The sequence below is a fragment of the Pseudopodoces humilis genome, chromosome 17 (assembly GCF_049639895.1).
Source record: "Pseudopodoces humilis isolate 2021_Gansu_Grassland_sample_001 chromosome 17, ASM4963989v1, whole genome shotgun sequence".
Taxonomy (NCBI): domain Eukaryota; kingdom Metazoa; phylum Chordata; class Aves; order Passeriformes; family Paridae; genus Pseudopodoces; species Pseudopodoces humilis.
The window spans coordinates 9315375-9341378 of record NC_142216.1 but is presented as its reverse complement, the minus strand read 5'-3'; the positions used below and the strand labels follow the sequence as shown (position 1 = coordinate 9341378).

General features: G+C 42.0%; 1 protein-coding gene across 1 annotated transcript; it reads left to right on the top strand.

The window, feature by feature from the left end:
- The first annotated feature begins 210 nt into the window (after positions 1-210).
- Positions 211-24933, top strand: PCBD2 (pterin-4 alpha-carbinolamine dehydratase 2). The gene is made up of 4 exons (XM_005523512.3): positions 211-294; positions 2977-3108; positions 21427-21507; positions 22966-24933. The coding sequence occupies exons 1-4, from the start codon at positions 211-213 to the stop codon at positions 23059-23061; spliced, it is 393 nt and encodes a 130-aa protein (XP_005523569.1). The 3' UTR covers positions 23062-24933.
- Positions 24934-26004: the final 1071 nt, after the last annotated feature.

Here is a 26004-nt window from a genome sequence, read left to right as displayed (position 1 = left end):
TGCGGTGCCTGAGCCTCCTCGTTCCTGACCGGTCGCCGCTTTGCCGGTCCCACCCCTCATCCCGGCGGCTGCTGTGGCGGAGGCATCTCCCCTTCCTCTCTCGCTCCGTGTCCCCTCGCTGCCGGCTCGCTGGCCGCTGCGGTTCCGCCGCAGGCAGCGGCTCCTCCCGCGGGGCGCGGCGGGGGCGGGCCCGGCCGGGCCGGAGGGGCCATGCCGGGCGGCGGGGCCGGGCTGCGGCGGGCGCTGCTGGGAGCGCGGCGGGCGGCGGGCGGCGCCGGGAGCCCCGCGGCCATGGTGAGGGGGACGGGGACCGGGCCGGGGACCGGGCCGGGGGCGCGGGGCAGAGGGGTCCCGCACGGACAGGCCGCTGGCCCGCGGCCTTGGGTCAGTCCCCGGTCCTGTTCCCTCGGAACTGGGGCAATTGGGATTGCTCAGCCTGGCGAAGGCTCCGGGGAGATCTGGTTGCCACCATTCAGTACGCGAAGGGGCACGGGGAGAGCTGGAGAGGATTTTGGACAAGAGCCCGGAGGGAAAGGGGAAATGACTTCACATTGATAGGTTAGATGGGATATCGGGAAGAAATACTTCCCTGTGAGGCAGGTGAGGCCCTGGCACAGGGTGCCCAGAGAAGCTGTGGCTGCCCCCATCCCTGGAAGTGTTCATGCAGGCTGGATGGGACGTGGAGCAGCCTGGGATAGTGGAACGTGCCCTTGTCCATAGCAGGGGGTGGAACAAGATGGGCTTTAAGATCCCCTCCAACCCGAATCATTCTGTGATTCTTCCTGTGTCCCCCCACCATCCCACCTCACAGCTGATTATTTTATTTTACACAAAGGTAATAATGAACAGCACGTGCAGGGTTCAACCCTCGCCCCTCAGGCATGAGCGTTCTAATTCCTTTTGTATTTAATGACTATTTTGCCTGAGCTTCCTCTGAACAAACATTATCGATCACTTAGTCAACCACACCACACAACAGCCCCTGGGCCCCGAGTGTGGCTCCTGTGCCAGCACCTCTGGTGCTCGGTCATCATTGGCACCTGGTGCCTGTTCCTGCTTCCCTGGGGCTCTGGCCATGCCCGTGACAAGCTGCTGAGGGTTTTGAATATGGAAACACAATTAGAACCTCCCACTTCATCTTTTTCCTTGCTGCTTTCTGCTACATTTCTGTACATCATGGTGTGTCAAGGGACTGACTCAGGATGCAAAATGTGCTCTGTGTTCACCAGGGCCTGCATCAAACGTGGTCTCCATATTTCTATTAAAAACTCTGTGATCGAATTTCAAGTTACAGCATTGTCTTGTCAATGGCTGTGTGTCAGGTGAGGTGTCAGGAGGGCACCACAGTGTCCCCAGAGGAGTGGACTTTGTGTTGTGTCCTGGTCACAGTCCTGGACTTTGCTATCTCAAAAAAACCACCCACCCTCATGATTTTTTTGTGCCTTTGCAGACTAATTTCATCTCACACTAGATAATACAGTACATTTTGACACAGCCTTTAGCTTTGGTGATTTTTGTGTATGCTTGAAAAAAAAAAGAAGAATGTGAGAAATTTATGCCTATGACTGCAGTTATAGTAATCTGAAATTTGTGTTCTTGCAAGCCTGATGGAGCGTTTGAAGTGTAAAGAACCTAAATTAGTTCAGTTTGGGACCTGTAAAACCCATCTCTTGTTACATCTCTATATCCCCCTAAGCACAAACAGCAGCAGTATTGCTGTTAGATTGATTTACTCCCTTTGGGGCTTTTTATCCTGTGTTATTGATGAAAATGTTGCTCCTTGGCCCTCTGGCATCTTAATGCCTTGCTGAGGTCGCATTAATTGCGTTAATTCCTGCTCTGCTCAGACTCACAGCCCCATCTGGTGGCACCAGGGCTCCTGCTGGAGCACCGGCTGGCAAAGGTGAAAACTCCTGAGCTGCTGAGCTGGCCTCCCATGTCTGAATGAACCTCTGGAGCAAAACTGCCTTTCTGGAGGATCTCACAAAGCTTGGCCAGCTGCTAAAATAAAAACTAAACCAATCTGAATGTAGCTGTACTGGGGAGAAGGGCCTCTCATGCTTTAGTGGGAAGAACCTATCTCTCAGAATATGTTGTCTGAGGAAGGGCTCATGCTTAGTCCCTGCTTTTAGAAAAGGTATCAATCTCTTCCAAAGGCCCCACAGACACATACAGAGGTGTGTCTGGCTCTGACCCTGTGTGTGGTTCAGCCCCTGGTTCAGATATTTAAGCAGAATGTTAATCTGTCATGTTTGTGCTCCCAGTGGCATCAGGAGGACTCTTGTCACTTCAAGTAAGCCATACTTAAACACCGGTGCTTTGCAGAATCTAGTGCTTTTACCAGTAGCTTCAAACTTTTTGTAATTGTGTAATTTTTTTCTTTTAATTTAGTTGTAATTTTTTTTCTTTTACTTTAGTTAAAAAGCTCTTTGTTTTTTGTGGAACTCCACAGCGTGTGCTGTCTTAAAGGTCCATTCCCACTTTCTTAAAATAGTAAAATACAAAGTAGGTTGAATACAATGTCCTGTTTTTCTTCTCTCTTTTGAAATAGGTATTTCCTGATATCTTTTAGCCTTATAAATGTACATTTAGCAAATAATATAAATCATCCTTTACTTACCAGACAGAATGGAACATTTGAAAATTAAATATGATGTTACAGCATCTGCATAATTGAGATGACCAAGGGTATGGGTATAGTGATGTCCATCTTCATTCTTGGGAAAGAGTCTATTGCTTTTCAGTAGTTTTGTACAAAAAGCACTTGGCCAAACTTACCTGCCCAAACAGAAATGGCAGGGTTTGGTTAAACTGGTCTGTGAAATTATAAACAGTAAGAAACTGCACTGTGAATTTTCCACATCCTCACCTTTGCACAATACATAACCACAATTTAATTGTGTTGTTTCTTATTGTTGTACAAAAGAGAACCTCAGCCTCACTTGTGCCGTGCCTTTATTTTTTTCCCCTCAATAGTCCTCCCAGTCTCACTGGTTGACAGCAGAGGAAAGGAACCAAGTTTTACTGGATCTCAAAACTTCAGGCTGGTCTGAGCTGGGAGAAAGAGATGCCATCTACAAAGAGTTCAATTTCAAAAATTTTAATCAGGTAATGATTGTTATATACCACTTTTAATATAAAGGAAATGGAATTGCTTTAATTTCCATATGATCCTGATGGGAAAATATTTATATTCAGAAGTTTGGGAGTATCCTGGAGGGGCCAAATCCTCTTGGATTTGCCCTGATGAATTGCTCTCAGATTCTGATCTCATTAGGTGGAGTAAATTAATTCCATTTTGTAGTTGATAAATAGATTTGTTCTAATATTACAGTTTCTTGATTATAATATTCAGGTCAGGGTCGAGGTTGGTATTGTGGAAATACAAGCAGTATTTGATCCTGACTTTTTTTTTTTTCATTACTAGCACTCATAAATAAATGCTGGAAATACATAATTGATGGCCAGTGGGGATAATTTTTGTCAGGGAAATACATGAGAAAAATGGGTAAATATAAGAAAGAACAGAAAGTTTTGGAAAACAAGGTGGGGAAAATAGGAACATTTCACCTTCTAAACAGGAATACAAAGTTCTAGTATATCCTTGACGAAGTTCTAATAGCTGATCTTGCAATGTCTTTGGCACACAGAGTGCACAGAGTGCTGGTTTTTATTTACATCACTGGGTTTTTGTTTGGAGGCAGGATCCTGAGCCACATCTCATACAAGAACTTGCCTCAGACATCAATTACAAACTTGCTTTAGAAATACTGAATTTGTCTCGAGGTCCTTGTTCAGCTACATTCCCCTGTAAATTCCTTTCTAAGGAATCATGACATTTCTTAGAAAAAGTCACGTTCCCAGAGCATGCATTTCCTTTCTGTTTTATTTCTGAGGGAAGGGTGAGCTCTTTCTAGGGAGGAGAAAGAATTTCCAGGGGTTTGTTGGGATGATGGGTCTCACCAAGCTGGTTCTTTCCTTCACTATGGAGGGACATGGCAAGCTCCAGTTTGGGGATACTGTGGGTTTGTTGGTGTGTGTAGGGACCAGGAGCTATGCTGTGAGTTGTTTATTTATATGGCTGTGCCTAAACCCAGAACAAGATGTTTTAGGAAACCACAGTGATCTGGGTAAACAACAACTTGTAACCTTGGCCCTTTTTTTCCCTGTTTCACTAATTGTCATAGTAAGGAAAGCCCAGGCAATAGAGAGAAGGTGGATGGGGTGAGCTGGGAAAAAGCAAAAGAGAAAACAACTGCAGAAAAATCCAGCTCATTTAGCAGGACAGTGCTGGTCCAGGGGGCATGTCAGAGCTCTGAGTATGTTTTTAACCTGAGTGTTAATACAGAGCAAATAGAACCAAATCAGTTCATTCAGAGGGCAGTGAAGGGGAGAAGCCCATGAGGGGGAGTTCAGAGGAAGCCTTGGTGAGAAGTGCAGGCAGCTGGGGGCTGGAGCAACCAGGAACGAGGTGACATAGAAGTGACCCTTGGAAGAGTTGAGATTTTCTGACTTCAAATATTTATGAAACGGCATCTCTGCCTGGTTATGGTCAAAGTTTTTGTTGGTTCACGATAACTAGAAACGAAGTTGCCCCCAAAGTTGATTAAAAAGCAGTTTTGCCCACTGTAAATGAGTAACTGACTTTGATCAGATGGATTTAGACAGTTCCTCTCTGCCAACAGACAGATGAGGAGACAAATCAATGTCCTGCACCAGCAGGTATCTGGAAAACGCATACTTTGATAAAAATTTACAAAGTTGTATTTTTTTTGACAGTGTAGATTTATCTTACAGCATGGGTAGATACTCACAGGTCTACCTGTACCCATGTCTTCCTGATTTGAAGGTGGATGGAGCACATACCAGTATAGGAAGTTGAGTATATTTAAATTATCTTATTGGTAAATGATGAACTATATGCTCATACTTTGAGTTCCTGTAGTAATGGGAAGAGTATTTTTAAAAATTGCCACTTGAATTGTTTGGAAGATATTAGAACAGTGTCTTTCATTCTTAGCTGATTTCATGGATGTAAGGCAGAAATGATAGCAGAGGCTGGGAGTTGACTTCAAAACAGAATTTCTGCCCCAAATTGTGAGAAAAAGCCATGCAGGTGGGTGCTCTGGGCAGCTTTTGTTGGATCAAGCATAGATGTGAATATCTAAGGGCAGAGTTTCACGTGTTGATTTTTATGGATTTTCTGCAGTGTCTCCTTTGCAGTTGCAGAGGGAAGAAATCATTCATGTTCTCATAGTCCAGGAGCAGGCTCAACATGCAGATCCCAAGGGCATTAGATACTTGGCTGGTATTAGAGAGCAGGTATTTGCCTTTCAATAAGTTGAAGCTGAAAATAAATTTAAATTTTGCATGTATACTTAATTTTATTCAATTATGCACATATGCTTGTATTTATAGTGACTATTAGTAAATACTGTTTACAGTTTACTACAACCTAGGAAACAAATAGCAAAAGTGGAGCTGTACCTGCCTTGTACTTTGGGAGAATTTAGTCCTGCAATGAAAAAATGGAACTTGTAGGTACAACTGCTTTCATTTAATATAATAAATATTCTATTTACAGGATTTAAAGTGTTTAGTAAGAGTCAAAAGACTGAGAAATGTCATTTCCTCAGTGATCTGTCATTTCAGTCATCTTCTTGCTGCCCTTTTACAGATGGCATAAAATCAGGTGTGGGAAAAAAAAATCACCCCCAAAAATGCAAAAAAAAAAAAAACCAAAAAATAAAGTGGTTGAGCTGACACGAAAGGTATTTCAAATTTATGTTTTGCAGATGATATTGGTATGATTAATGTATTCATTGCTTTTTTTTTTATTGCTTCTTGCAGATAATATTCATGATGCATGGAAAATTCTGTGGCTTCAAAATCTATGCCAGCTTTACAAAGTCTGTGTATGTCAACAGATGTTAAGAATATAAACACAACTTTTATTATAAAGTTGTGCAAATGTGTAGACATGAGCTTCGTTTATGTATATTATTTTCAGCATGAGAATGAAATGAAACTTCTGTGAAACAAGAGTTATTTAGATTCCTGAAGTTTTCAGGCCGAGATTAGCTCAGTTAAAAGCAATTAGCAGTGAGCTGCCTTTGTAAGGCTGACAAGCTAATGACACTTCTGGCTCGGGGAATTAGTTTGTAACCCAGAATTTGAAAGCACTGATGGTGTTTGTTAGTCTGAAGATATGTTTTCATGAAAATGGACTTTGGTGGTAACAGTTCTCTGAAATACACTGGAAACCAGCCTGGGGTTTCTGCTGAAAGACATTGGTTGGTTTTGTTGCTGTGCATGCCCACCAAGCATCAGTCCTGGGGGACTGGATAGTATTGGCTGTATGTTCCCATTATGTGAGGCAGGCTCCTGGTGGGTTGGTGTTCTGCATCTTGTATAAAATAAAATACACCAGTGGTGGGTGGAAAAATGCAGTTCAGCTGTGTAGGAGAGTGCTGTGTCTAGAAGAGCTGTGCTGATGACACCAATGCCTCCGTTCCTCTTCATGCCTTGCAGTTGCCCTGAGCTGTTGCCACTGTGGAGTGGCAGGTAGGCAGTGATGAGTTAAGACTGGAGTCTTTTACCTTCAGCACCCTTGAAGGGGTGCACTCGCTCAAAGCCCCCAGGTTGAGTCACTTTTCCAAAGGAACATGTGCTTGGCAGAAACCTCTGGCTGTGAGTGAGGTTCTGGAGAGGAGGTGGGCTTGGAGCACTCTGTGGCAAGTCCCAATCCCTACTATGCATCTGGGTGCTCATGAGCCTCTACAAACCTCACAGCCTCATCAGGGAGCTTCTTTGGGGCCTCCCTCCCAGGCTGCAGGGCAGAGAAGAGTGGCTGGTGAGGCTTTCAGGCCATGGTGTAGCATCCATGAAGGGATGCTCTCATGTATTCACATCTTTGTGCTACTGAAACAAAATGGTCTTCTTCCAGTGGAGCAAGCTCTCAGCTTCCAGTCTGCTTGAACAAAATTGGGAACTGGGGTAGGAAGTTAATTTATGCCTCCAAATCATGCTGGTAACTACTCCCAGCATTTCAGGTTAGTTCACCTTGGGAGCAGTGGGAAGAGGCAATAGGTCTAGTTTAAAGATGTGAATTCCTCCCAGATTCATCTGAAGCCCAGTCCTGGGCTGGGTGGGCAGCTGTGAAAGGCTGTGAGTGCAGAATGCCAAGTTCTCAGTTTGGGTCCTGTATCCAGCTGCTCACTTTTCCTGAATTTGCAGGAACATCTTAGCTCTGAGACTTCCATGTCTCTTGTCAAACTTGGTTGGATTTGACCAGAAGGTTTAAGGGGCAACTGCCTGTGTGATTGCATTTCCGTAGGTAATCACACCAAGGCAGCAAATGCAGTTGGGAAATTACAAAGGTGGGCAAGCTTGGTGATGGTCAGGTTCAGATTTACAGCTGCTTTCTTTTATAGGGTAAGTTTTTAATTACGTTTGCTTAAAAAAAAAAAATGTAGGAAGTCTCCATAAGGTCTCTAATGCCATTTTCTAAAATGACAGGAAATCAAATGCTCTAAGAGTTTTAAAGCTATTTCAGATACATTTTTTGTCTTTTGGGGCAAGAGGGTGGAGGTGGAAGATGAGACTGAGTGGAGAGGACAGTATGGAAATGCTGTGCACTAAGAGTAGAGGCACATATGTCTCAGTGCAATCTGTGTCTTGGGTTTGGAGAATATATTTAAAGATCTAGCAAAAAATCTAGGCATATTAAATAAGTTATTATTCTCACTTTGCATTTCCTTTCTAGATTTGCTATCTCTCTTGCTTGGAATATGTGAGACAGAGCATGTTATAGTACATACCTTTTTTTCTCCCTCCTGGTGATGCCAATTTTTTTTTCTTTTGGCTGTAGGGAGACATTCTCAGATTTGTCCCTTTAAATTGATGATCCTTGTTGTATGATCCCAGTTAGATATCCAATGAATTTGGTAGGATATGCAATGCATACTCTTGATTTCTTTCAATGGCAGAACCTGGTGCCAGTGCCTTAAATATAATCCGGGTCTGTCTTTCCTTCTTCTACTCTTGGCATGTTGCTTTGTTTATTACCTTCATCAAAGGTTGGAAAATTTGGTTTTATACATATAGGCAGTGTATTTTGTTTTCACTTTATGTACTTAATCTTTTGGCTGTTTGTCTGAAATGCGTCCATACCTTTTATGTATTGAAAACATTATATCCTTCAACTTACAATCTGCAGAGTTAAAATGAATTTTATGGTAAATATTCAGTTGTGGACCACATCTCCAGCTTTTTATATGCCACAGTGGTCTTGTGGGTTTTTTTCTTCTCCATTGTCTGATAGTGAGGTCATTTTCAGTCCTCCTGAGGTATTTTATTCCCAGCCAGATGCAGGCCATATATTAAAAGTAGCACCTGTGGCTAATATCACAGCAGCTTACCATAAATTTACATGGTAACTAGGATTATATCTGTCAAGACTGTTAAAAAATGTCTCGTTTTAATTTGATTTCCAGTATTGAAGGAGCTCTCCAACATTTTGCTTCATAACTATATTTTAAAAGTTAAAATCACTCCATTGTTAAGTTTTATAGCACTCCCAGTACCCATTAAGTTGATTTGTTAAACGGGGGTTAGAATAAAGCAAGTTGGCTACAGGAGGATCGGAAACCAACCCATTTGTGACAAATTTAGTCCTCGCGTGTGAATCTTCTCGGAGCCCGGGGAGTGATTGGATTCAGGTGCAGCCTGTGTCAGTTGTGTTTAACCTCAAAGCCTGAGCAGCCTCAGCCCAACTGTCACTTCTGCTAATCAAAAGTTGGACCCATTTTCATACATTTTGGGGGGAATTGCTATTTTTAATAGTGTTAACATACATTAGTATACAATTTAGTAGTATTGCTCTGCCAGCTCCTTCTGCTAGAGTTTTGCATTTGATTGCCTGTCGACTAAAAATAAATTATTTTTATCGAGCTAGGTAGGTGCTGGTTTTCATATAGGCTTTCTGAAACTGCTTCATTTTACATTATCCTTTGAGTCCTCTCCCATATGCTGTGATTTGTGCACCTGCAAAGTTATGAAAGTATTTCTTTTGGTAGTTATGTTGTTCACTAACTTCCCAGCGTTTATGAATACAATAACTGATTTATAATAAATCAGAATTATTTATGAGTGGGTTTACAGAGTTGGGAATATCTTTGTATCTGAAAATAATGAATTTTGGGCCTATTTACCTGTTGACATTTTCTTTTATTAGAAACTGATAGCGAAGTGAAGTTTCTGGACCTGGCAGAGGTTAACCTGCAGGCTGAAACACAGTCAATGAACTGCATCAAGTGTCTCAGAGCAAAGCACCAGTAAAAATATATGATTCCTAGATGGTCACACCTTCCTTGAGTTTATTCTTGGGATTGACTGAGTAAATAAGAGTCTCGCCTCTGAGTCGGCGGGTCAGGGTGCAGCTGTGGGACTTGGACATGATCCACCTGCCTGCACCACCGCCTGCCACTGCCTGTGGGATGAAGGTAGTGCAGAGTCTGGGGGAAATGAGAGGTTCCAGGGACATGGCTTGTTTGGAAGCTTGTGATTCTCCTTCCCTAGCCTTGGAGAAGGAGGAGATGATACTGGAGCTCTGGTGAGGGTATCCTGTGTCCAGTGATGCTTCCAGTTGGCAATCAGTGGTGAGAAGTTATGCAAAGCTTGGAGGTCTGTAGTGGTGGAAATGTGTCATCTGATTGTGTCTAAGAAGAAGTGAAATCCTTGGAGCTGGGAGTGGGGAAATAAGGTATTTATTTTCTTCTCACAGCCATCATGGCCTGCCATGTACAAACCCACAGAATTGTAGAATGGTTTGGGTTGGGAGGGATCCCAAAGCTCATCTCATTCTGAACCCCTGCCATGGGCAGGGACACCTTCCACTAGATCAGGTTGCTCCAAGCCCCTTCCAAAGTGGCCTTGAACACTTCTAGGGATGGGACAGCCACAGCTTCTCTGGGCAGCTGGTGCCAGGCTTCACCACCCTCACAGGGAGGAATTCCATTCCAGTATCCAATCTATCCCTGCCCTCTGTCAGTTTGAAGTCATTCCCCCTTGTTCTGTCACACTATGCCCTTGTAAGAAGTCCCTCCTTATGTCTCCTGCAGCCCTTTTAGGTGATGGTTCCTCTTTGTGCTGTTGAGTATCCCGTCTCCTCTTTGCCAGGGTCTGTGCATGCAGATGCCACCACCCTTGTGTCCCACCTGCCTGTGACAAGTGCTGTTACAGTACCCATGTCATCACTATAATTTCATTGTGGCACTGCCAGTGGTGTCAGGCCACCGGGGTTATTTAAAATGTCACAATATTAATCATATTTTTAAAAAAAAAAAATCTTTAAAGTGAAGACTCCTGAGTGGTCATATGTCCTTCATCTCTTTCATCATGCAAAATGTCCTGTCCTGGTTGTGGTAAAGTTTGCATCAGGTTTTTTTTGTTTTGGTTTTTCTGTGACATCATTGGAATTTGGCATTGTCATTTTCTTGATGAGCTAAGTCATATTTCTCCCTAGAACAAACCATTATTATTTTATTATTTATAATTATTGGGGTGTGGTGTTTCTAATTGCTGAGATTCCCCCCTCAGTAGACCTGTTGTATCTCCTTTTATGCACTCCACTGCTTAAAATCTGCCCAGTTGACCTTTGGGCTGCTCTGCAGTTGACTCCAATACAAATGCTTTTCTTAACAGATTTATTATCACTCAAAAGTTATTACAGCATTTTTCATATGCTTGTTGCATGCATTGATCTGAAAATGCAAAAGAAATTGTCAAAATGCCTTTTGGATCTCACAAGCTGTCTTGTAAATTTGTTGCAAAAGAAAAGTTTCTCTTTTTTTTTGAGCTGCACAGATTGATTGCTTCAATTAAACAGAACAAATAATGTTCTATCAGCCATATTGACAGTGCTCAAAGAGATAAATGGGAGCAAATCCATCTAATTTTAGCTACAGTTTGGGCACTTTCCATGATAAAACACTTTTGGAAAATGAATGAAAATTCAGTGGGTTTGAATTCAGTTGAAAAGCTTCATTTGGGAAAATGAAAGTATGACTGCCTCTTTTGAAGATGGTCACTCAGATGAACATTTTTATCTTTTCAGTTAAGGAAAACTGTTTTTTTGAAACTCCTTTATACAATAAAATTTATTTTTATGGGGGAACTGGAATGATGCTGGTTAAATGCAATCCTGGTTGTTTAACCTTTTGCATCCCCTTGCTTTTATAGCAATGCCTGCCTACAGTTTCAAACTGTAGATTGCCTCTCACTTTCTCATACTCCCACAAAGGAGCGACACGCTTTGGGATATTATTCTCTGCAGCTGTAATTAAAAATGGACTCTGGCTAGCAGAATAAACTAAAATAAAACTACAACGCCCCTATTTCAAAATTAACCATTACTCACCAAAAGCACATCAAACCCACTTAGCGGACATCCGTTAATCCCGCCGTGAGCCGGTTCAGGCTTTAATGCACACTGTTTTACACGTTAAGGGGTTTGAAGTCGTGGGCCAGCGCTGACCTTTCGCATCTGCTCCTCTCGCAGTAGGAATCTCCGCTCGCCGCTCCCCGTCAGGGCGGATTAGCGTGACGAAGTGCAGCTCTTCTGCTGGCTGCAATTTCGGGTTTTGATCAGAATTATTTCTTTCACAAACAATCACGTTTGGCTAAAACATTACATCTGCTCTGCAAAGCCACTGGCACGGCCATCGTTTATCAAGGCAAGGCGTGTGGAGGTTTTTTAGCCCTCTTTTATAAAGCTGCAAACCCACTTCACATGGCTTTTTTGGGGAAGAGCTTCCTTTCTTGCTCTTCCCCTTGCCCTTTATTCCTTTAGTTTTGTTTTGCTGAGATGAAAAGTCATTTTGGACAAACACAAAGCTGGTTGTGATTCTTGGAGGGGTTTGGTGGGAGCACAGTGATGAGTGGGAAGCCCTGTGCTGAGTCAGCACTGCAGTGTTGGGTTTATTTATTGCTAAGGATGCTTTGAAAGAAAATATTATTTATTCCTAGTATCAGAAGAAAAAGTCCTGATTACCTGATATACCGTGATTTTCCTTGGACTGGGATGAGAATAACAACAGACAGTTAAATATATGTCTGTGTATGTCCAAAGTATCCCTGGTTGAGGGAACGTTTACTCTGTCCTGCCCAGAGAAACCTTTGTGTTCTGGTAAGAAAACAACCAGCAAAAACCCCATAGAACTTCTCAAAATATTGCTCATCAAACATACTCTCACTTCCAGGCATATGTTTGGAGCATAAGAAGGGGTCTGAAGATAGTGGATCGTGTTAAGTGTGGGCTGAGTGCCTGATTTGTTGGCTGTTAGGTGAGCTTTGTCCTAATAACACAGCTTAGTGTAGCTGCTTTTATCCTTTTCTCTGTGACCTACTCCAGCCATTATTCCAAATAGCAGAGACAGGAGATGAAGCTCAGATTGAGGAGATGTATAGGTCCCAGAGGGAACAGTGGGCATGGAAAACCAGGCAAGGGACCCAACTGTGCAGAGCTTGAAGGATGCCCCATCTTGTCTGGGAAAATTCTTGGTCTGTCCTACTCTTTTTTTCCCAAATGATGTGTTGTTTCTGGACTTGAAATACCTTGTTTGCAAAATAACATTTGAATTTTATGGTGCAGTGTAAATTAGCAGCCTACCAATGTTGGCCCAGGTAATTCTCATCCTGAGTTCACTGCCCCTTTTTATCATCTGAACTCTTCTACTATAAAAGGTGTCCAAACATTAAAACTCATTCTGACAGTACAGTTGTACTTCAGCAGTTCAGTTCAGTGAAATGATCCCCTGACTGGATCTGCAGTAAATGGTCCTTAGTTTGCTTTACTGCAAATCTCTAGCTCTTTTTAGCTTCTGGCTTGGCCAAGAGAACGGTTGGAAGACCTGTCCAAATTTTTCACATCTCCATCGTGTTTTCTCTGTTGCATGTTTGAATGGCTGAACTTGTCTTTAAAAAAACAAACTAAACCAAAAAAGCTGACAGGGTAGTGGAAGATGAAATGGTCATGAGACCAACATCTTCTCTCAATCCATCATATAGCAAAGCCTTTCTTACCACTCTTTGATGTGTTCTTAGGATCATAAATGGCAGAGATTTAGAGGATTATCAGAGGCAGGATATGATTGCCCTTGGATGCTCAGCAGAGAAGATGTTGGATATTAAACTGATAGTGTATGTAATCTCTGCCAAAAGACCAAGGAGAATTTTGTCTGAGCATCCCTGTGTTATCAACAGCATGTGAAGTTCACTTTCATGTCTACAGAATGAAATAATTCCTTCGCATATGAGTAAAAACAAACATTGGGGAAAATTGCAGAATGTTTTGTTCTGCTCTAGTCAAATCTGTTTCATCCAAAATGTGGCATGATGGGATAATGAACTTCTCTGTTCTTCTACACCATACCTGCACTCTGTAAAAGTCAGAGGGTTTGAGAAACTTTTAGAAGTAGAACATTCACTTAAATTAATTCTGATTTGCTCTGGTTTACAATACCTTCGTGTCATGGGCTGGCACTGTGCTGTCAAGGATAATTCATTGCCCTTTGCCTTAGCAGAGGACTCAGTGCCTGAATTTTTCAGAAGGTTGGAACTGGGGACTCCCTGCACCTTGTTACTACTTTATTTTTATTGTGGTTTGCGTGATGGCTTTATTACAGTACAGCCAGGGGTTTGATTTGCTGGACCAAACATTAGTTTTAACAAGTCAAATTATCATTGTTCTTTCAGTTGTGCAGCCAAAGGAGTTTATTATTTTAAGTGCCTGATTACTTTAGCAGGTGCTCAGTTAATGGGCACTTCACTGTGTTATTTCATGTTTTTAGGTAGGGTGCAAAAAGCTCATTTTAAAAAGTCATGTTTCTTGAAATAGCTGTTTTATTTGGTGCAAACCTCCTAAGGGCAACCTTTATATTCCATTTTTTAACACAAAGCACACAAAAATGGCTTGGGAAGTGGAGAGCCAATTTGAGATTATGATGTGGCTGAAGGATTTCTTCCATATTCTAGTTCAGTCCTGAAACCTGGGATTATTCCCCCTTATTTTTTTCTGGAAAATGTAATTTAGAGACCTAAAATTTTAATAAATAAATAATATTTATTAGTCTATGTTTATAAGTACTGAGGGACCTGTGGAAATAAAGGAAGAATAAAAGCATTTATCTTCTGTATTTTGATATGAAATGATGCATTGCAAATACTACATAACCTATTTCCAGGTGAGATTTGAACTTAGGGTATCTACTTATTTTGCAGAAGTTGTTATGGGCAACTGTCATTATATTTATCTACCTATAAACAAATAAATGTAATTTGTAATATGGTTGTATTGGCACTGAAAATTTTATCACTGCCAGAAAGTTTTTATGCTGCCTTAAGACATCTCCATGTTCTCTCACTTCTACTCCATCAGGTCTATAAATCTTTCTGGTGGAACAGGTGATTAGTGTTGGTGTGAAATCTGTTTATTGAATCACCAAGAATATTACGTATTCTGTTCATGAAAGCCAATCGTGGCAAGTGCAATCACTTTTCATAATAAAAAGGAGAATAGGAAGAAATATCTTCAGCATGGAGGCTGCTGGAAAAGTCAAGGTGTGATGAAGAAGAAGGTAATACGTGTAACATTTTGTGGTTTATTATTATCAGTAAGAGAAAGAAGGCCTAAATTCAGCAGTTGTTAAAATCCTGATATAAACAGGCTTAGAAAATACCAGGTTTATGTTTGTTGTGCAGACTGCACACAAGGGTTTTTTACATACTTAATGAGCTTAAGAGGAGGAAGAGAACAAAGCAAGGAGCAGGATTTAAGTGCAGCAGTTGAGTGCTCTCTACTTTTCTCAAAGTCCCTTTCCTTGCACTGATCTGTGTCCATTGCCCATAGCAAAATAATTGAATTTGCTTTTTAAACTGGTTGAATCTCAGATGGGGCAAATGACACTTGCATCTGTTTTATGACTGTTGATGGGTTTAAGGTAAAAGAGATTTAGATTGGATATAGAAAGTTCTTCCCTGTGAGGGTGGTGAGGCCCTGGCACAGGTTGCCCAGAAGAGCTGTGAATGTGCCATCCCTGGAGTGTCCAAGACCAGGTTGGATGGGACTTGGAGCAACATGGAATAATGGCCAATTTTCCTGCCTGTGGCAGGGGATTAGAACTAGATGATGTTTAAAATGCCTTCCAGCCCAAACCATTCTGTCCTGATTCTGTGATGTCATAGTTTAGGTCGCTAAACTGAGGAAGAGGAAGCCTTGGACTCCAATCCCTTTGGAGAGCTGCACCTCAGGCACTGTCAGAACTGTGCTGTGCCCAGTGCTGCACTGGGTCTAGAGGGTGCTGAGTGAGTGCAAACTTCCCTTTGCCACCAGTGTCTTGGGCTTTTCCTGGAACAGCATTCCTGAAATTGCCTTCTGTCATCTCCTGTGGCTTTGACATTGTACCAGTACCTGTGTGAGAAACGTCCCCATCGAGGCAGGGCTGTGCCTCCCAGCTCCACTCCTCTCTGCCTCCATTTATTCTTCACGTTCTTCAAATTGGGAAATCATATGACAATAAACAGAAATACTCTCAGTGAAGAGAGAAGGGGAAACTGTTGTTTATCTGGTCAGGTGGTTTAAATTAGCATTGATGCTAGTCTGTATTATGTTACTTTAAATCATAGTGTCCCAACAGGACATAAATTATGAAGATTGTTACAGTATGTTTCATCCAATGTAAGATCAACAAATTGGAATAATTTTTTTAATAGGAAAATCAGTGCTTTGGCAAGGTTATTGTTGAAGAATTTAATTTAACTTGAGCTTTGCTTGCATTATTTCTTAATATATAAAAACTATTTGCATAATGTACAAAGTATAAACATTTTTAGAATCAAAGGCAAGAATGCCTTTTCCAAGATTACATAGAGTGGCAAACTACTTAGAATAGATCAGTGTTTGTGCTTTTGCTGTCAAAAATGTTTGATATAGAGCTGGCAAGCTGGTTTCTTCACTGACATAATTGTAAACAAGTGCTGGGAGACAGAAACAGCGTTCTTTGGAGAACATGGTGTAAAAGTTTGCACGTTCTCCACTGCACATCCAACACAGCAATTTTACAGCTGCAATAGGAATGTAAATAGGTAATTTTTTTTAGAGTGTAAAGCAACATTGCATTTTTGTGTAAATGATGTATGCAGATAAGTATGGGGGATGCAAGTGGTCAGTTCTGGATTTTCAAAGAACATTGTAAATGTAGAAAAGCATTGACAATTCAATTGGAAATTGGAGTTGTAGGGGTGTTTACAGTTTCAGATATTTCTATGAAGACAGAAATGGCATCTCAGTCCATGCCACAGTGTCTTTAGTATTATTATTCCATCCTTTTCCCTCATTAGTATCCTTCAGAGTTTAGAGCACTGCTTTCCCCAGTCACAAGTGATGCTGTGGAATGGGAGGGTTGCCTCTGTTCACAATATTTTGCTGCTTGAGCTATTGAAGAGGAGAAAACCAAATTTCTACCAGTGGTGTTGTTCACCTTCAGACTCTGTTGGCTAACCATGCCAGGATGGGGTGGAATGGAGACAGTAGGGAATTGTAGGCACAATGCCTGAATCTTCCTTGTCTATGCCTTGAAGCTCAGCATAGAGATGTGGGACATGAGTAACCTGAGTTTAGCTCTGTTTTGGTGCATGATTATTTGCATTCTTAATTACTGTCCCACTGTTCATGGATTGATATTAAAAAGCGGGGGAGCAATAAGAAAATGTTCACCTAATTGATGTTGTGTATGAATCCAGACACAGACAAAAAAAAGGAGAAAAATATCTATTGCCATGTGGATCCAGTGTCCCTGAGGGTGGTTCAGGCAAACTGATGATGCCAACAGGGAAAAATCCCAATATGGGCATGTGGTTTTGGGAATGAATACATGTCCTTCTGTGCTGCCATCACCTTCATAAATGTTAGTTAGATTCCTCTTTTTTTATGTTTAACTATGTTGTCATTTTCAGATAAAGAGTGTAGCTTTGTGATTTATGCATATTTATATGATAAAAGTATTTAGTGATGGAGTAAATAGAATCAACATAAAGTCCAATTTTTTCCTGAGAGCACAAGAGAAAATGTCATGAGAGCCCTCGTGACTAGTAGCTAATCCTGACTTAGGATATCTTGACTTTAAAAAGCTTTTTCCTTTTATCTGCTGGCTTGTAGCTCACTGTTAGGTAGTAATGTTGGCTGGATATGTGAAAGCTTCTGGAGTCTGGGAGTGAACCATAATGATTGATTTTATAGTTACAAGTGTCAAACTGCTGGGGAGAATACATGCTGTGCCCTTGGTACTTTTTATTCAGGTGAGTGGAGAGCAAATGTATGAGGTGTAGTCATCTCCTGTGTGACAGTGTCACTGTAACCTGAGTAATTTATTAATTTCCCACTGATAAATGGTACAGATGCAGCCTGGGTGGCAGAGGAAGGGAAGACAGGTAGCCCTCGCACTGCAGAAGGTCAGGGTTAATGCTACCTCCAGCGTTATAATGACAGATGGGAGGCAGAAACCTTAATGTACTTGTGATTAACACGTACTTTCCTTGGCTGGGTGTCCAGAGGATTTAAGAAGCCCGAGTGCTGATGTCATTTTTTAAAACAAACAAACAAATAAAAAGTGTGCATGGTTATATTGTTGACCCTTTCAGCTGTTTTGCTTAAATATCTCCACTTTGAGTCAAGTACTGTCAGCTGCTTTCTTCTGGAGATGCACGGAGGTGATCCATCATGGGGGACTTGCGGTGGCTGATGTATGAGCACAACACAATGACCTGTGAGCCTTTGATGTATAACTCATCAAGATAATGTTGGCAAGCATTGTGCAAAAGCAGCATGTTTAAAAAGTATTAAGATGAATGGATTCCTTGCTTAAGAAGTGTGAAAGGAAGAATAATAGCAGATTAGCTCTGGGATCCTGTGGTTCTCCCAGAACTGTGCAGCGCTGTGTGGAGCAGAGGGGTGGATGGAATTTCATCTTTCCTTCCACTTCTGACAGCAAAGTGTCTGGCCCTGGTTTTCTCTTTCTCTGGCAACAAAAGTAACATTAAGTTATATTTTGTGATGGTGGATTACATCAATTTCAAGAGCAGCTTGACCAGTCACAAAACATTATGAGATAGCTGAATTCTTTTAAAGTTTACTTTGGGCTTTTTTCACTTTTTTAGGTTAGCTTGTTTTTCTAAAAGTAGCCCTGATTTTTATCTCATGGAGACATATTAGGGCTGCTAGTATTTAAGAACCATTTCAGATGTGAAACACCATTAGTTTTTAGTTCTTTCTTTCATTATCTTAAAGAAGCGAAGAGATGTACCAGCGCACCCAAGGCATCTTGTCTCTGCAGGATTGCTTCACTCCTTACTTATATTGCTCTTCATGGCTCCTTGCAGGGACTCTGCTCGCTGCCACCCCTTGGGTGGTGTCATCTACTTATGTGAAGTTCCCTGAATGTCTGGATACTATTTTAGCTTAAATTTCCTAAAAGGGTTAGGTTAAAAATGTGTCTAATATGCCTATTACTGAAAAAACAGAATACTTCATAATATTTACTTCATCAAAGTCTCTTTTAATACTTCTTTATGGGTTCTAGAAAATGCACAAAACCTTTCTTTCTCCTGTCTTTTTATTTTTGAGGGAAAAATTAGAAAAAGTTCTCATCTGGGGCTGAGGGACTGCAGATCCCTGTTATTAATAGAGAGAAAGTCAAGACTGTGCCAGATCTCACTGTCATGAGTGAAGTGGTTGTCCCACTTTCATCAAGAAATGTGTGATGGTCTGATAAACTCTGCTCACCAGTGCAGTCTTGACAATGATCTTGCACTGCAGACTGCATAATAATTTTCATTATTTTTAATTAAAGTTGAAGAAGTGCAGACTCCTGCTCAAATTAAGGTTGGTTGTGTTGCCGGAATGCGGTAATTACTTTAATTGATCACAAGATAGTTTCCTTGATCACCAATTAGACCAAATTACCGATCAAGTTTCAAGACGTGAAGAAATGTCCAAACTGATTTTGTGTAATAGTGTTTTCATATCTAATCAAACCTAAAGATCTTTTCCTTCCAGAGCCAGTTGTATTTTCCCAAAGAAGGTTAAGGCTCTACAAATATAAAGGTGATTAATAAACAATAGTGTTCCAATTCATTTAATTAGCAAAGGAAGTATTTAAGACCTTAATGGAAATTGTGTTGGTGAAATTGCTGAGTAGAACCATAGCTCATTTTTTAGTGAGAGATACATTTTGTGTGTAATTAAAGTAAACTAAAATGCAAGGAGTAAGTTGCTGTGGGTAATGTGCAGTGAGGGAGAATGTCTCCAAGCAGAGCAGGGCATGTATGAAGGTGGGCAGGCTTTGTCCTTCACTGTGACGCTGGATTGCCCTGGTTGGTTCAGTTGTGGGCAGCTGGAGCAACAAGTGGCAGGATGTGTCCTGGGGAGAGCCCACTGTGCTGGAATTTATTCCTTTTCATGGGTTGGACAGCCTCAAGTTGAGCAATCTTCGGTAGGATGAACAGTTTTGAACATGTCCATTTTATCCAGCTGGAGACTCTGCTTTCTGCAGGGGAGGGGCAGTGGGATGTCATGTTGGTGCACTGACTGGGGGGATTTGGTGCTGTACTGATGAGGAGGATTTGTCATCTGAAGTGTGGAGGAATGCATATAGAGCAAATTAGTTTCTTAGAGTAATTTGCTTGTGTAATTCTCTCTGTGTGTTTTTTTTGGAGCAATGATTATTGTCTCACTATCAGTGACTGTTTGCAGTGTGACCTGGGTCTGTACATGGGCGGGTGAGTTCCTGGAATGAACAGATACCAATAGAGCATACCCAAACCTGCTAGGGGGTTTTATAAATTTATTTTTATTTTTTCCCTTGCTATTTGTTTCTGTACAGGCAGTTTGGTTGCAGGCACATCACTGTTTAAAACTTTTGAGGATATATCTGCGTATAGATTGCTGTGTTGGGAATAGCATTCTTATTAAGACACTAAAAACATTTAAATCAACACTTAATTAAGTTTTCCAAATCATTGCTAACATTGATGCACAACTTGCAGGTTTCTACTTCAAAGCATGCTGCTGAAACATGGGCAAATTTTTGAAAGTAATTGTTCACTCAAAGTAAAACTAAACTGAGCAAGAGCTTCAAGGGAAGTTAGATTTTTCTGAATTTTGGAAAGCTCTTAGGTCAAAGAAAAAAGGCTTTTTAATTGCTGACAGTTTGGTGATTTCCAAATGACAAACCTCATTGGAATGATTTTCTCTGATTATAACATTTGTATTCATTTGACTGGCAAAGCGACCAACAAAGTCATTCTTCATCCAGGCACCAATTCTTTTTTTTTTCCTTAAAGGTTTTTGCAATTTGTGAGAGGGAAAAAGACTTGAAGCTATTATCAACCATTATATGTTATTCATTGACCACATGTTTGTTTGAAATGGCCATCGCTTGGTGGAATGCGGGCTATGTACATTCTCTTCCATAAATTAGCACTAAAAACCTACCTAAATCAGGTATGGTTTTGTGGAGCTTGTTGTATTATAATCTGAACCAGACTGTAATGTGGATGTTCCTCCAGCTTTGCATGTTAATTCAGGTCCTGAACCCGATGGATGGAGCTTGGTATGAACAAAGCCTGCTGCCTGAATCCTGCTCACGCTCCCAGGCCCATCGGGCCCCACTGCATAATTACAGTCTTGATTTGCATGGACATTCTAATTTTCTTTATAATGCAGTGATTTGCTCCTAAGCATTTTGGCAAGGGCCTACTATTATTTTCCTTTTGAGCCTATGATAAAACCTGCATCCTGGGAGAGCATGTAGGGACAGAGGATTGGAAAACCTATTTTAACTCATTTAAAGGGAAAATATATCTCACAAAGCAGAGGGGCAGGGCTACCTGCTGCCTTTTCCTCCCCAGTGAAATAAATACCAAAATGGTTAAATGGAGGGATGTGTTTCTGGGAGCAGTGTTGGTCATACTGTGGCATGGTGCTTAATTAGAAATGGCACATTTCTAAGAGGCAGTAGAGGATGGAGGACTTGGGATGGATATTTAAAATCCCAGTTTTCAAATCCCAATATTTAAAATCTCTGCTGATGTCAGAGATAAAAATCACTGCTGGGATGCAATAGCTTTGAGTCCTGAGCTGAATCACATTGAGCAGGATGATTTACCAGGGTCTGCAGGGGGTCATTTCAGCTATACTGGGAGATGCACCAGTGGCATGAGAAGTTCAAATGCCTCTTTAGAACACACAAAGTCAAGGTGCAGCTATCTGGGGCATCTTGAGGAGATTTTGAGATTTTGGAGTGAATCTTGCCAATCCACTGCCAGTTCTGGCAGGTGGAGTATTTTCCTCTTTGCTCTCTCTTTCCCTAGGCTTTTGGATTTATGACACGTGTTGCTCTACAAGCAGAGAAGATGAATCACCACCCGGAATGGTTTAATGTCTACAGCAAGGTAACATGTTCACCAGACCCAGTTACTCACACAGCGGTGGAGTTAAGGAGACCAAACCACTGGCCCATTCTCTCTGCCTTTAGTTGTAGCTTTTCTGTAAGGTAAGGGAATGGGAGGTGTCTCTGTAAGAGATTTGAGATTTTAAAGAGATGCTGAGATTGTGGTGAGGAATTAATAATGAAGCTCTTTGCGCCTGCTGCCAGCTGTATGGTTGGGGTCTGTGGCTTCACCTCTCTGACTGGGATCTAAAAATAAAACAGAAGCCCTTAAACTCTTATTTAGCCAACCTGAATAAACTACTGTTTTAAAACTACTCACCAGCTCTCATTCCTTTCTGTGCAGCAGGTCAGGAACTCGGTGGTGTAGGGTAGCAGACTGTTGGTACCTAAATGGGAGCCTGGCAGTCTCAGTTTAGATTTGATTTTTAAAAAATTGTAGGCTCCTATGTCTCAACATAGCAGCTTATAAAATTTGTTTATAATATTACCTAACTGGTGGTGGTCTCGTATTTACAAGGGTTGCAAGGATTACTGCAACCCTTGAATGAAAGGTGCTGTGTGAAGGGAGAAATTATTGCTCTCCCTTCAGCTTTATTTTCTAATACTTCTCATTGCATTGTATCACATTGTTTGTTGTAGCATTTAGTGAATATATGGTAATCCCACTAAAAATATCCTGAAAGAACATGTTGACAAACATCCTGTAGCTCAGACCACCACCCTCAAAGCAGGACATCCCACTTCTCCCTGCAGCTGAAGCTCCCAGCAGAGACTCTTCCTCATCAGCCCCTCATGTCACCCTATTCAAGGGACATTAAATGATCACTGTAAAAAAACCTGATCACCCACTCTTCCTGATATTCTTGGATTTCTAGAATATTCAGAATTTGTGGTTTTTTCCTTTTGAGTCTTTCTAAAATCACAGTTGAAGGCAAGACAGAATAATGCCCAACTTGTCATCTGGCTCAGTCCAAACAGACCTGTGTTGCAGCTGTGTCACCAAGACATTTTTTTTTTTTAAATTAATCTGCAGCGAGCTTAAGAATTTTTTCACCGCTGGGATGGTGGTTCTTAACAAAATGTGAGCCCCTGACTCAGCTCTTGGCAGCTTGGTCACTGGCCCGGGTTCTTCATGAAACTGATCCATGGAATTTAAACTTAAAGAGTGAATGATTTAATCAGACACCTCTTCTTGGATGAAGCCCAGGAATGGAAAGCCTATGTTATTCTGCAAAGGGGCTTTTATGGTGAGATTCCAGGCTCTGTAAAGTCTCCTCACTTACAGCATCTTCTGGTTTACATGAGGAGGGAAGGTCCAGCTTGGTGCTTGCCAGGAGCACCAAGTAAAACCAGCTCACTATGGGGACACACAGCGTTCACAGTGAACTGCTGTTCAGCCTACGTGTCAGAGTTTAAAATGCTTTTTTCTTTGTAACCTCTTTCTTTTCCTTTGTGATAGGTTCAGATAACTCTGATTTCCCACGACTGCGGTGGGCTGACCAAGAGAGACGTGAAGCTGGCTCAGTTTATTGACAAAGCTGCTGCCTCAGTTTAACCACGATGTAAATAGCTTTAATACAGTGTCCACCTGTATTTTGTGTTTAAATGGGATCCCTCTTTCCTTGTAATCGTGATTTCCAAAACCCATAGAGAGAAGATATTTTGTAAAAGCAGTAGCTGAGCTTTTCTGACCTTCAGTACCTTGGTCTTGAGACCCCTTTGGATGCCTGTGCTTGTACTTTCCCATTGCTGGCTCTGCAGGAGGATGTAGTGGATAAACCAGCAATAAATAAGTTTTGAACAATCCTTTTTTAAAAACTAAACTGAGCTGGAATAAAACCAGAAGCCCACCTATGTGTGTTGGTGTTCCCCAAGCCCACAGGGACTGGTGGTAGGTGCCATATGAGCTTCCGCCATGCCTAGCCACTTCCCTCTTACAGATGTGTACATCTCTGCGCTTCAAACAGTGTAAGAGCAGCCCAGCCAGGCTTGGTATCATCATCTCTGCCAGTGACAAGTGCAGGGATACTGGGAAGAGCAGTGCAAGCTGCTGCTGGTGTGTCCTTGGAGTTGAAGCTCAACTGGCAGGAACAGCTGTATGCAGAGTTACTGCTTGAGAACTTTTTCCCATCTGAGAGTATGGAATCACATAACCACAGACTGGTTTGGGTTGAAGCTCATTTCAACCCCCTGCTGTGGGCAGGGTCACCTTCCACTAGACCAGTTTGCTCCAGGCCCCATCCAGGCTGGCTTGGACACTCCCAGGTTCAGGACCGGATCTTGGAGTCGCTGAAAACTTTAGCGCTGGTACCGCAAAAAAAAATAAATATCCTGGTGAGCCCCCAGCTCCCACACCATTAAATGAAGCATGTGCTTGGCAGGGTCAGTGCTCAGCACCCTGCAGGATTGAGTCACTGTTGGTGTTGTAATGTTCCAGTACCTGCTGGATTAGGCAGGGGGTGGTTTGGCCAAGTACCCAGAGCCCTGGCCAGGGCTGCCGGCGGTGAAGAAAGCTGCATTAGCAGGATTCTTGCTAAGCTGGGCTTGACTGAAGCTATGCTTACCCACTTTTTATTTTCTTAGCTAGAATTACTCATTGCAAACGTTGTTGCAGATCCCACTGACAACGTTTAAAATAATTTCTTCCGTGGTTTGAATGTCTTTGTTTTTATCCTATGATCCTCCCCGAGACAGATTTCCAGTGCCGGCAGGGAGGTTTCATTCTGCTCAAAGCTTGCAGGAGGGCCTCTCCCCCTGCAGTCCCCCTGCTGAATGTCCCCAGCGTGCTCTGTCATGCCCTGTGAGCAGCTCCGGCTGCGGCGCTCCCGGGAGATTGACACCTCCGAAATGCCGGAGTGCATTGCTCAGATGACACCGGCGGCACAGCCACCAGCTACCGAGAAGAGAGATGCACGAGTGCCAAAATCTATATCGGGAGTACATGCGAGGTGTGTGGTCTCTCAGATATTTTGGGATGCAAAATGCCATGAACTGCCACCCAAGTGACTGTTGATAAAATAAGAAAGATATTTTTTATAAATCCTTAGCAAGCACCATCGCGTGCTAATTGGTCACATACAGGAAGAAAGATGTTGGGCTTTATTATCTGTAACCCTGCTTGGGATATGAAGTTAATACCTAAAAAGACCCAAATTCAGACTATGTGCTCAGCTGTTCTTTTCTCACAAGTGCCTGTCCCCAGTGAAGTGGAGGATTTCCCTGATATGGTTTGAAAATGGTCAGTGTTGTGAAGAGTGAATAAAACAAAAACAAACAACCAGGCTATGATGTCTCCTGTTACTGGTGGGGAAGTGAAATGGGCTTCACCCAACGTTTTGACAACATCTCTAATGAACTGTGGAAAGTCTGTTGTTCAGAATTGATACATAACGCATGGGCTTTGAATAAAACCAATAAAATCAAATTCCTCCTTTGTAATTTGTTTCTTTATTATTGTACATATATGACAAAGCTGTTTAGTTTGAAGATAAATTTAAGATAAATAATATTTAGTTACTGGGAGGTCTTTGGTTTAGAATATTAATATTTATTTACATACTCTGAGGAAAAAAATCCCCATCAACTAATTCAGCTCAGAGAGCTGCACTGTCTGGCTATGGCACAAAGCTGTGGTGGGGGTGTTGAGAATCCTGACCAAAGAGGCCAAAATATTCAGGAATGAGGATGGCTTTGAAATGCTTCAAGTGTTATGGTCAGTGCTTGTTTAGCCATAATTTTAGTCATTTAGCCATAATGTAGTCACTTCGTGATAACTTCTGGGGCATCCCACAGACCTATAAGCAAAGTGAGCATTGTTGTGAAATGTAAATAATAATATAAAAATAGGACAATTGAGGAAGGGATGCACAGTCTCTCTGAGCTGGAACTTCACAGCAAATTTGGACAGCAAGGATTTAGTGGCAAATGCTGGTTTGGGGCCAGGAAACTCAGCCTAAAGCTCCTCTTGAGCATCATTTGATCTGCTCTGAGCAAAAGTAGCTAGTGTAGAAGGTTTGGGCCTTTCCCAGGTGGTGGCATTGCTGGAGCTGTGCTGCTCTGTGAAGATAGGGCTCAACCAGCTGCCCAAAGTGCAGCTTCCCCTGCTGTGCTGGCTTCTCCTCCCAGGCAGCTTGGTACCTGCTCCCCAAGAGCCCACAAAGTTGCACTGTAAGGCAGAGTGTTGCTGCTCCTGCCATCACCTTTCCCTGCTTGCTTCCAGGCTCAGATCACCAGCCACCAGGTTAAATATTCTTCTGGAGTGTTAGGGGTTTTTTTGCTTTAAGGCTGATTGTGGCTTGAAATATTTGGATAATCCCTCAGAAACAGTCTTCTTGCCAGAAACTCCCCTGTGCTGAGACTGATACAACTTACTGTGTCAGCCCCACCAACCTTGACCATGGTGTATGGGAAACACTGGCCCTGGGAGACCCTCCAGTGGTGCTCTGTGGCCACAGGAAATTAAAAAGCAAAAACTCAAGGCTGGGAGAGCAGAGTAAGA